At 46.8% G+C, this 11,606-nt stretch overlaps 1 protein-coding gene across 3 annotated transcripts in view; it reads left to right on the top strand.

Annotated features, from left to right (window-relative positions):
- Positions 1-8,713, top strand: part of pi4k2b (phosphatidylinositol 4-kinase type 2 beta) — an 8,925-nt gene extending 212 nt beyond the window's left edge. Inside the window, exons 1-11 of one of the 3 annotated variants that reach the window (XM_023960915.2) lie at positions 1-313; positions 1,725-1,876; positions 2,064-2,144; positions 2,313-2,432; positions 3,290-3,421; positions 3,981-4,134; positions 4,213-4,277; positions 4,468-4,570; positions 6,387-6,520; positions 6,597-6,656; positions 7,623-8,713. The exon at positions 1-313 is cut by the window's left edge and continues 212 nt beyond it. In XM_023960915.2, coding sequence (XP_023816683.1) covers positions 1-313; positions 1,725-1,876; positions 2,064-2,144; positions 2,313-2,432; positions 3,290-3,421; positions 3,981-4,134; positions 4,213-4,277; positions 4,468-4,570; positions 6,387-6,520; positions 6,597-6,656; positions 7,623-7,796 — 1,488 coding nt within the window. In that variant the 3' untranslated portion in view covers positions 7,797-8,713. Of the gene's footprint in view, positions 314-1,724; positions 1,877-2,063; positions 2,145-2,312; positions 2,433-3,289; positions 3,422-3,980; positions 4,135-4,212; positions 4,278-4,467; positions 4,571-6,386; positions 6,521-6,596; positions 6,657-6,797 lie in introns of all 3 variants that reach the window. The other 2 variants (XM_078949471.1, XM_078949474.1) reach the window with 2 other exon arrangements.
- Positions 8,714-11,606: the final 2,893 nt, after the last annotated feature.

Genomic DNA, 11,606 nt, shown 5'->3' with positions numbered 1-11,606 from the left:
GCGGAGAGCGGCTTGCCCGAACCGGAGCCCAACGGCGGCGGCGGCGGCGGCCGTTCCCCGGACCCGTCCGGCGGCACCCTCTTCTTCGACGACGGCCTCCGGATCGGGCGGGGGCTCGCAGCGAACCCCGGAGGCGCCGTGCGCATGTCGGACTCCCGCGAGAGCGTCCTGACCGAGCTGGAGACGGAGGGCTCCGGCGAGGAGGCGCTGCTGCTGCCCTGCCTGGCAGGGAGCTCGTCTCCCAGGGACAAGAAGCGGAACCGGCGGAACCGACACAGCTCGTCCTCCGATAAGGACACCGTAGCCTCCCCAGGTGAGGAGGGGGCGGGGGTCCTGAACCCATGATGATGTTTTTTTTCACCTGCGAGGAAAATAATGGGCGCGACGTGTCATAGTCCTGTTATGTAAACCTTCCTCCTCCTGACATGAAGAAGCATCCTCAGACCCCCCCCCCCCCAAAGCCCCCTAGACCCCCCAGTAGCCCCTCAGCCCCCCACCACCTCAAAAGCCCCTCGGCTGTACAGAAACCTGCTGGTCTCAGTCCAGCATCAGGAATCTGTCAATCAAGGCTGCTTTAACTGCAAACTCTGCACAGAATGATCTGATCTTTTCTCTGCATCCTATCTGAGGACGATGATGATGATGATGGTGATGATGATGGTGATGAGGTGATAACCCCCCCTCCCCCCAGCATTTACTGTACCTGCTGACATCTGCGTTTGCGTCCTTTAATCTTAGCCAGATGATGAAGATCTGGTTCTGAAATGACAGCTTTTGGTTTTAAAGACAAAAAGACTTTTATCCTGAAAGGACAGACCAAAATACTCTAAATGGATAGGAATAATCCAAAGCTCTGACAGTATTGATGTTGTTTTCTTTTCGTAGATGGTTGATCAAGAGTTTACTACTTTCTCTCTGGTTATGTAAATCTCTCAGTAACCCCCCCCCCCCCCCCCCCCGTTTTTCATCTTCAGTTCAGATTTCTTGACCTTTTCCAGAGTTGTTGTTATTATTTCTTATTTTGCTCAGCCATCAAACACTGACCCAGAAAAGTAGGCGTTACAAAGACAAATGTTCTCTTTGGAAATGAAAGAAAGACCAAAATTAGCCTGGGGAGGTTCAAGTCGGCAGAACGGACTGACAAATACGCCATTAGTAACTCGGAAAGAACATCCTGTCGAGCATTATGCCATTTATGTCGTAGTCACTTATGGAATAAACAGATATTATATGAAATATTACTACTTTAACCATGTTTACTGTCTTGCTGTTGTGAAAACTGTGAAGTAACGTCTGTCCACCCATGTTTCAGGATTCTATAGTACCAATTGGTGTTAAGGCCTGAGCAATGATATAGAACATTCAGGGTACGTGACCGGAACTACTTTTTTAGTTGAACACTTTTTAAATGGACATCCTGCAGCCAATCAGAATCCCGTATTCACCCGCATTCACTACTGCAACTGCAATGGCCGCTGTGGTTTCAGTCGAAAGCAAAAAGCTTCTGATACGCTTGTTGCTGAGGTCCGGCCGGACCTTCGAACGCTCACAGGACCGGCTGGAGTTGCCGTCAGGTGAGCGGGTTGGTAGGAGGCCGAAGCATGAAATCGACATCAGGGCCGTGTGTGCAAACGGACACGCCGCTGGTTCTCCCTGTGGTTTGTCAGAGAGGAAGGCTTTTACTTTGGCAGTTTCAGCTCAAAACGCGTCTGTCCGTCTGTCAGGGGCACACGGCGGAGACTTCAACCATTTCCCCGAAGACCCTGAGTTCGCAGACATCATCCAAAGGGCGGAGCAAGCCATAGAGGGCGGCGTCTGTCCTGAGAGGATTTCCCAGGGTTCCAGTGGGAGCTACTTCGTCAAAGACTCCAAAGGGGTGAGGACAGAGAAGCAACGAGCTCACGGGCCAAAGACTTTTGTTGTAAAGAACAGAAATTCTCAGTCAGGCCCTAAAAGAAAACAGATTTCATTTCTTAAACTCTAAATGTATTGCAGGGACTTTTTTCTGTGCTGCATGAACGATGAATCTGATTTTCCGGGTGTTCTCTTTGGTTCGTCCACAGAAAATCATCGGCGTGTTCAAACCAAAGTCAGAAGAACCGTACGGTCACCTGAACCCAAAATGGACCAAATACTTTCATAAGGTGAGCCGCATCACACCTCCTCTGGCCTAAAATGTGGTAGAAGTCTCGTTTGGATGGTGAGAAGTTGCCAGCTTTAGCGCCGGAGTTCCCTCTGTGTTCTGGCGACACGTTCCTGCCGGGAGGAGCCGGCGGTGGAACCGGCGCTCACTCTGCTCTCCGTTTCCTCAGCTCTGCTGTCCGTGCTGCTTCGGCCGAGGCTGTTTGCTGCCCAACCAGGGTTACCTGTCGGAGGCCGCCGCGTCTCTGGTCGATACCAAACTGGGCCTCGGAGTGGTGCCGAAAACCAAGGTGTGAGTCGGACTACTCAAACGGCCCTTTGAGGAGGCCGTCACACGGGTTTGAAGCCTCAGTCAGGTCTGTCCTTACGGGCGTCTTATGGGCCAACCTTTGCGGGGCAACGGTTTTCTCGCTGTGGGCGACGGTTGTAGCGAACACTTCTACTACACGTATGTTAGGGGGAAGTAGGTCAGACTCAGGCGCATTGTACAGTTTTGACATATTTTTGTGAAGGGAGCCATTAGTGCTGTTGACATGTGGTGGTTATGGCGTTTCGTGGCTGCCATTAACTGAACGAGCGCAAAAACAACTGAGCGAATGTTTTCAGGAACTGAGTGAGCGAACCTTACCGTACGCAAGCGCAACGCTAACCAAGCGACCACGCATTTTACAACTCCACGGTTGCAATCCGCGCTCCTGCGCGCCGGCTTGGTTTGATCAGGGGGCGTGTTTGTCAATTGGGGGCGGTAACCTTTCTGGTTGGTCTGATTGGCCGAAATTTGAAGGTCAAATCCGGCGAGGCAGCGGGGCGGGACTTTCATTTTTCAGAGGCGTGGACTAAAATGCTAACAAACGGCCAAAAACAAGGTAAGAAATGCAGCGGGTGATTTTGATATTGAAATATTTAAGCACAGAGCCAGGCTGTGTCTGCAGCTCACCACTCCCCCAGGGGATGGGTCAAATGCGGAGAACAAATGACACACGGAACTTTAGCTTTAAGATGTGATCCTCCGCGGACCCAAACAACCCAAAAACCGGCAAAAGGCTTGACCAAAATGGCTCCGCCCTAAAGAGACCGGCCTGATAGAGGACTCTAGCCCTGATGTGATCGCAGCTAAACAAACGGTAACTGAAATGTCTCTGATCAGGTGGTGTATTTGGCGAGCGAGACGTTCCACTACAGCGCGATCGACAGAGCAAAGTCCAGAGGGAAGAAGTACGCCCTGGAGAAAGTCCCCAAGGTGGGACGCCGCTTCCACAGAGTGGGCCTGCCTCCAAAGGTAACGTCGGCGCCCCTAGCGCCGAATCGCCAGCTTTCTGGCGGTAGTTTCGCTGTGCGGAATTGGAGGTTCAGCTACCGCAGTCTTACTGCGTGCTTGGATTGGGGGCTTCGGCGCCAAGTCAGAGGTCTGGAACCTCCAATTCCACACAAAGAAACGACCGCCGTCTTCCTGCAGAAGCTGGTGACGCGGCGCTTCTGCGCCACGTCACCAGCTTCTGCAGGGAGACGGTGGTCGTTTCAAGGGTCCGGCTGGACCTTTGAGCACGTGTCCAAAGGCCTCAACACATCTCTGGAAAAAGCTATTTTGGTTTCTAGAAGTTGCTGCAGAAATGTGACCTTTTTTGCTTCTTATCGTTCCAATATTGAAACGGTGGTTGACCTTTGGCACGGTGACTTGCTGCTGTTCACCAATTTGAGTCAGATAAACGAGGAGCTTCACTGTTCAGCGACCGGGGCCGCGTTATCTGCCGCTTCTGGATACGCTGTGGAAGCCCCTTATCTGCAGGCCGATAAGCCACGTGGCCCGCCGTTGCATAAGGCGGCTCGTGTCGTCGCAGGTGGGCTCGTTCCAGCTGTTCGTGGAGGGTTATCGCGAGGCGGACCACTGGCTGCGGCGCTTCGAGGCGGAGCCTCTGCCGGAGAACACCAGGAAGCAGCTGCAGTCCCAGTTTGAGCGGCTGGTGGTGCTGGACTACGTGATCAGGAACACAGGTGGGCAGCCTGGCCTTCAGGAACACAGGGACGCCGCCCTCATCTCCGCGATTCCAAAACCTCTGACCTGCTTTTCAGATCGAGGAAACGACAACTGGCTGATCAAGTACGAAAATCCAGGAGAGAGCGGCGAGGGGCAGAAAGTGGGTGGACTTCATCTACAAAGCACACGCGAAGCACTTTCATGTGTTTTCTTACTGCTCTTGTGCGCTCACATTTTATTAAGAACTCATCAGAAAAAGTGTTTTTGTTTTTAAACCTCTGGACTTCAAGGACCAATCAATGAGCGTCCTTGTTCCTGAATCTGGCGGTTCTGTCTTCCGCCTCCTGCAGGAGGCCGAGTGGCCGGAGAGCAGCCCAGACTCCTGCATCAAGATCGCAGCCATCGACAACGGCCTGGCCTTCCCCTTCAAACACCCCGACGAGTGGAGAGCTTGTATGTCGCGTTTTCTCTTTTACTTTGAAATGCCTTTTTTATTTATTCTTTATTCTGTTTTCCATTTGAAGTGGAGGGAATGCTCTGACGCAGAGGTCCTCAACCTTTTGAGGCTGATGGTCATCGGCGAATATTTTTTCCGTTAACTTTTGAGGGTAAAGGTCATTGTCATCCTCTGCAAAATATCTGTAGCCGATTCAAAATGATTTCCTGTGAGAACCATTCAAATGGGATCCGGATTTTAACCCATAACTGTTCAAATGGAAGCTAAAAAAATCACACGCCAACTTCCGACTTTTAAGGTGCGACAAAAAAATACAAAACAAAAAAAGGAAAAAAGGTCACAGAAACTGTTTTTTCCCCCTAAACATAATAATAAACACTAATCCATCAATTCAACAACTTTATTAGCGGCATCCATGGAACGTTAGAAAGCAGGTTGCTAAAAATGTATCATTAATAATATAAACTGTCAGAATAAATCCATATTTGGAGTAAAGACCTTTTTGTCTCTTAAATGCAGGCAAAAAAAAGTCTTAAAAACTTTAAAAATCTTTCCAAATGTGTGTTTTTTTTGTTAACTTTTCTAGCTCTGATGTTTGAGTTTAGCGGTTGAGCAGCCGCGCTAACACGTGACCTTGACATGCGTCAAGAATGATTCGGATGTGATGGAGAGAATCCAGTCGTCTTTACAAATTAAACTTCCTACAGAATAGGTCCGCACAATAAATCGCAAATTTATCGTTATCGCGAAATCAACCTGTGCAGTATGCATGTCGCAAAAATTGCTCTAACTGGTTACCTTAAATGTGTTAAAACAATACAATCTTTTGGCAGCTTGAAGTATTTAACGAATCAAATAAATCCATTTATGCATTTGACCCATCAGATGGAGCTTTTATGTTAGTTACTCGCCTCCTATGTAGACGACGGTCATTTGGAGTGTAAGTTAAGTAATGTTTACTCTGTTGCAGTGAAATGGAAATGATGTTTTTGGTTGTTTTGATATTACCTATTACCAGCTCTGGACGTCACATGAATGTACTTATACCATGGTCTGGGTGAATACTCGATTCTGATTGGCTGCTGGGTGTGCATTAAAAAGTGAAAACTGCACGCCCCAAAAAGAAGTTCCGGTCACCTAGCCTAAATGTTCTGTATCACTGCGCCGGCTTCTTTAAAACAACATTTGGCTTCATCATCTGGACAAAAACAAGCGGTAAGACGTAAACTTTCTCTCTGAACTGATGCTTTATTTAGCACATCGGAAAGATCAGCATATATATATCGCTTTATATCGCCGAATCTTAACTGCACGTAACAAATAGTCCGCTTTTAGTGAAAAAAGCGATCCAAATCGGGGAAAAAAAGAATTGAGGACTAAAAACTGGTTACCATTTATTTCTTTTGTAAGTGACCATGGTTTTATTAATGGCCTTCAAAGTGTGCATTATCACTCTTTAACGCGCTTCACGGAAGCGACCGTCCTCCGTCAGTCTACCACGGTTTGCCTTAAAAAATGATAATGCACACTTGGAAGGCCGTTAACCCTTACGTCAACCACGCTGACGGATTAAACGCACACGACATCGACCGAGCAGAAACACACTGCAGCGGTGACGGAAGCGGTGCCGCATCACTGTCCACACCATTCGATACAAAACCAGAACAGAGGATCCAGAATTGACTCCAAATGAAGTCTAGATAGTTCAGGTGAAGAAGGACCTTTATGTCCTCCGACTTTAAGGTTTGGTGGAGATGACAAAGTGCTAGAACGTCTTAAAGGTTTTGAACCATGAACGTGTTGCTTTATCAGACCCGTTCCACTGGGCGTGGCTTCCTCAGGCCAAGGTGGCCTTTTCCCAGGAAACCCGAGAGCTCGTGCTGTCCCGCCTCTCTGACATGAACTTCGTCCAGGACCTCTGTGAGGACCTCTACGAGCTCTTCAAGGTACCGGCCATGTGACAGCGGTCCCTCCGTGTCCCACACGAGCGCTGGTCCCACCTAACCTGTTGTGTGTCCTCAGGCTGATAAGGGCTTTGACAAAACCATGTTTGAGAGGCAGATGTCTGTCATGAGGGGACAGGTGAGTTTGAGCTGCCAGCATGACAGGAAATGAGCTTCAGTTGGGATTTGTCGTCTGTTCTCACCGTTGCTTTGCTGTTTTTCTTCTCTTTTTCTGCTTTTCTTCCTGCTTCCTGTCGTTTCCTGCTTTACCTTTTTCCAGTTACTGTCGTTTCCTGTTTGTCTCTGTCTCTTCAGGGTTCCTGTGTTTTTTCCTGTTATTTGTCTCGTTCTGCTTCCTGTCTCTTATTGCTTTGACTTTTTTTGCTTTGTCTTTTCCCGTTAAACGTCTTTCACTGGTTCTCATCGCTTCCTGCTTTGACTTTTACCCATTTTCCGTTTTTTTTCCTGCTGTGCCTCTCTTTTCCTGCTTCCGTTTTTTCCTTGATTCCTGTCTTTTCCTGTTTCTGGTCTCTTTTTCTGATTCTGGTCCTTTCCTTTTTCTTGTCTTTTCCTGCTGATACTTTTGTTCTGTATTTCCCTTTGTCTTTTCCTTCTTCCTGCTTCTACCTGTTTCCTTTCTTTTCCTGCTTTTTTGGTATTTTCCTGCTTCCTGTTTCTTCCTGTTTCCTTTCTTTTCCTGCTTTTTTGGTCTTTTCCTGCTTCCTGTCTGTTGTCTCTTCCTGTCTGTTGTCTCTTCCTGCTTCCCGCTGACACTTTGGTCTTGTAATCATTTCTCGTTTTTTCCTGCCTCTGTGTCCTTGCATTTTCACTTGTTGCATCACGCATGTTTGTTTTTTTCCTTCTGTATGGACATGGACTGTCAACGATGTACAAATGTTATTAAATATCTTAGTGCATTTTGTCTCTCATTCTAGACAGGAGAAATAAAATCTATTAGAAGGGCTGGGAGTAGAAAGAAGAAAAGCGCTTTCTAATATTTAAAATATAAACCTCAAGTATTTATTTTGAAATCAATGTCATAATTGATCTGTGTTTTTGCAAAAACCTTCAGGACTCAGTTTTCTGAAACGCTATTCGTCCTCAGGTGTTGAACTTGACCCAAGCCCTGAAGGACGGGAAGAGCCCCATCCAGCTGGTGCAGATGCCCCGGGTGGTGGTGGAGCGCAGCCGCTCAGGCGGACAGGGGCGAGTCGTCACTCTGGGCAACGCCTTCACGCAAACCTTCCACTGCAAGCGCCCCTTCTTCACCTCCTGGTAGTGCGAGGGATGAGGAGGAAAACCTCCTCGCTGTCGTCGGCCTTGAAGCCTCCCTGAAAGATAAAACGGGAGGAAACGTCCTCCTCTCTGTGGAAATCCTTCACACCCGTCCCTACGAGGCAGAAAATGTGAATCAGCGGTTTTCTCATTTTGGGCAGAGAAATTCCACATCAGCCTCGCCTTACAGCTGTTCTGGTTACCATGGTGACCTCATTTAACGGTTGCCTTTTCCACAGCAGTGTTTTTTTTTTTCATTCCTAAAAAGATTTTTTTTTAAAAAGTGTCAACTTTGACGCAAAGACAGCTGGTGGCGTAAAGGCCAAAGACGCAGCTCTGAGACCTCCTGCAGGACCGCCTCTGCTCAGCGGTACTGGGAGGGAACCCCCCCTGCAGGTCCCGCTCCCGTCCACACACGTTGGCTCTGCCTTTCCTAGTTTCCCGTGGACACATGGGCGTGCAGCTGCTCCAGATGGAACCCAAACACGTCTTTAGAGCCACTGCTGGCAAACGAAGCCCTCCACCTTCTCCTGTTCCAACTGCCAAATGCTTCAGTCGGAGCGACGCCAGAACGCCTCAAGCAACAAAGATTGTTGAAACTTGAATTTTGAGGAAGAAGTTGCTGCTCGAATGTAAAGCTGTTTACAGTTTCTACACAGATCCTTGTTTCTAAACATTTCAGTACTAAAGAAGTCAGTCAGCCAGAGGCAGCCTGATGATGAATGTATGTGATGTTTATTTAAGGAGCAGCGTGGCTCTGCTGCACAGTACTGTGTGAAGGGAAAACCTAACCCAGGACTGAGTCATTCTTCTTTACTAAATGCTGAAATCATGAACTTTTTATTCCAAATCTATGATTGTATGACAGAAGTTGCATATTTAAAATGATGAGAAATGTAAATAAAATTTGGGAACTTTGAACGTTTCTTTCTGTTTGTTGCATCTTCACAGAAACCGTCTGAGAGGAGAAGCGTCATGTGACGCAGATCCTCGCCGGCTTGGTGTTAAAAACCTTTCGAAGAACACCAGAAACTGACATAAATGTTTTCTTATGCAACAAAGTCCTTTTTTTTTCTGCTTTATCTTTACATTCAGTCCAAATGATCTGAAAACAGGAGGGATCCTCCCCCAGGACGGACAGGCGATCACCAGAACTCGTAGAGAAGAATTAACTTATCTAACTATACAACTACACATTTAAAGTCCAGCAGATGATCTTCATTCAGACGGAGTTGGGGGGGAGGGGGGCAGTTGGGGTCGCAAGTCAAGCTGGAGGGACAGGATCCACAGCCAGGTTTAGAAGCAGTAGTAGAGGCAAGCCAGAGGCGAGTGACACGGTCAGGAACAGGAGCACGGATGAGGCAACTGGAATCTGGAAGCACTCCCACTCCCCAGGAGGGGAAAGAGGGAAAGAGGGACAGTACATGAATCACTGCACCAAACAGAGGCATGGAGAACTAAAAGATCTATAATGATCAAGAATAGAGAAGAGAAGGAGAGTAGAAGTGGATGACAATAGAGGACAGAACCCCAGAGCACCATAGTTACCCCAGCTTCAAACTTCTACCAGCCTAGTGACAACTTTGTTATTGTTAAGTTTAATTTAAACAAATTAACATTAAGTTAAATAATCTCTAAATACTAAATAGTCTGACAATAAGCCTGTCCAAAGAGGAATGTTTTCAGTCTAACTTTGAATGTAGAAACTGTGTCGGCCTCTCTTACATGAGCTGGGAGTTTATTCCATAAAACAGGGGCTTGGTGGCTAAACGCTCTACCTCCAACCGTACTTTTACTAATTCTAGGAACCACAAGCAGTCCTGCATTTTGGGAGAGAAGTGTTCTCATTGGATGGTAAGGGACTATGAGGTCCTTAATATAGGACGGGGCCATTCCATGTAAGGCCTTATAGGTTAACAGGAGGATCTTGAACTTGATTCTAGAATCAACTGGGATCCAGTGAAGTGAAACTAACACAGGAGTGATGTGATCTCTTCTGCTGGTTCCTGCTAACAATCTAGCTGCTGCGTTCTGAACAAGCTGGATACTTCTTAAGGAACTCTTAGGACACCCTGCTAACAAGGAGTTACAGTAATCCAGCCTCGACGTAACAAATGCATGGATGAGTTTTTCAGCATCACTCTTAGAAAGTATATTTCTGATCTTAGCAATATTCCACAGGTTAAAAAAGGCAGTTCTACACGCCTGAGATATGTGAGCCTTAAATGATAAATCCTGGTCAAATAAAACCCCAAGGTTTCTAACTGTGGAATTGGGGGCTATACTTATACCATCCAGGGAGACTATCTGAGCAGACAGAGCATCTCTGAGGTTTTTAGGACCAAGTATAATGACCTCAGTTTTTTCTGGGTTCAAGAGGAGGTAATTAATTGTCATCCAGGTCTTGATGTCACTGATGCAGGCATTCAGTTTCTCTATCTTGTCATTCTGGTCTGGTTTTATGGATAAATACAATTGCGTATCGTCGGCATAACAATGAAAATTAATGCTGTGTTTCCTGATTATGTTTCCTAGGGATAGCATATAAAGCATAAACAGGATGGGTCCTAAGACTGAGCCCTGTGGGACTCCATAGTTGACTCGAGTGCACTGAGATGAATGTCCATTTACATTAACGAACTGGTACCTAGGATTTAAACCACTGGAGAGCAGATCCTCTGATCCCTATGTCCTGCTCTAATCTATGGAGTAAAATACCGTGGTCGATAGTGTCAAAGGCAGCACTGAGGTCTAACAGGACCAGAATAGAAAGTAGTCCCTTTTCTGAGGTCAATAACAAGTCATTAGAGACTCTAACTAGTGCAGTTTCCGTACTGTGGTAGGGTCTAAACCCCGACTGAAAGTCTTCAAAGTGGCTGTTGTCCTGTAGGTGGCAGTAAAGCTGCTTAACTACAACTCTTTCTAGGATTTTAGAAATAAAGGGCAGGTTTGATATCGGTCTATAGTTGGCCAAGATGCTAGGATCCAAACTGGGCTTTTTCAGAAGAGGTTTAACAACTGCATATTTAAAAGACTGTGGCACGTAACCCGTTTCCAGAGAGGCATTTATCATTGTTAATATGGGATCATTAATTAGGGGAAAAGTTTCTTTAAAAAGTCTAGTGGGAATTGGGTCTAACAGACACGTTGAGGATTTGGAGGACGTAATAATTGATGTTATTTCCGCTTGATCCACAGCAGTGAAGCAGTCTAATGTTACAGAGGTTTCTATGGATGCCTCCATTTCTACCGCTTCAGCCTGTTCTGGGCTGATAGTAGGAATAACTTGATTTAACTTATGTCTAATATTTGAGATTTTACTATCAACAAATGTAAGAAAATCCTCAGAGCTGAGAGAAACAGGAACATGTGGTTCTAGACTTTTTGTTTTTTTAAATGTTGCTTTGAGCAGTTGAAATGAGAAGTGGCTGCTCCAAATGCTCCTTTTGACACCAAAACGTGAACATATCCGAGGACGAGTGAACACGCGTTTGCGGTTTCAGGAGGAAAGTCTGCAGGAAGCCGGTTCCGTCTCAAGGAAAGTGAAACTGGGGGTTTCTTCCAGAGTAATGCCCTCCGTTTGTTCTGGACCCACACTGCTGCATCTCCCAAACAGATACAGTAAGGGAGGAGGGGTTGAGGGACGTGTTGGGTGAGGGGGCTATAGAGGGTAGTGTGGTGTAACAAAAGGGGTTCATACAAATGTTCATACAAATGTACACCTTGGCTATCCGAAGATTCCTAACCTCTTTTTGTGATAGTAAAACCTGTCCAACACAAAAGGCCTTCAGTGCTAATCTGTTTGCTTAGTTGT

This window comes from Oryzias latipes, chromosome 1, assembly GCF_053564925.1.
Source record: "Oryzias latipes strain Hd-rR chromosome 1, Olatipes_Hd-rR_3.1".
NCBI classification, from domain to species: Eukaryota; Metazoa; Chordata; class Actinopteri; order Beloniformes; family Adrianichthyidae; genus Oryzias; species Oryzias latipes.
This window is presented reverse-complemented; position numbering and strand designations above follow the sequence as displayed.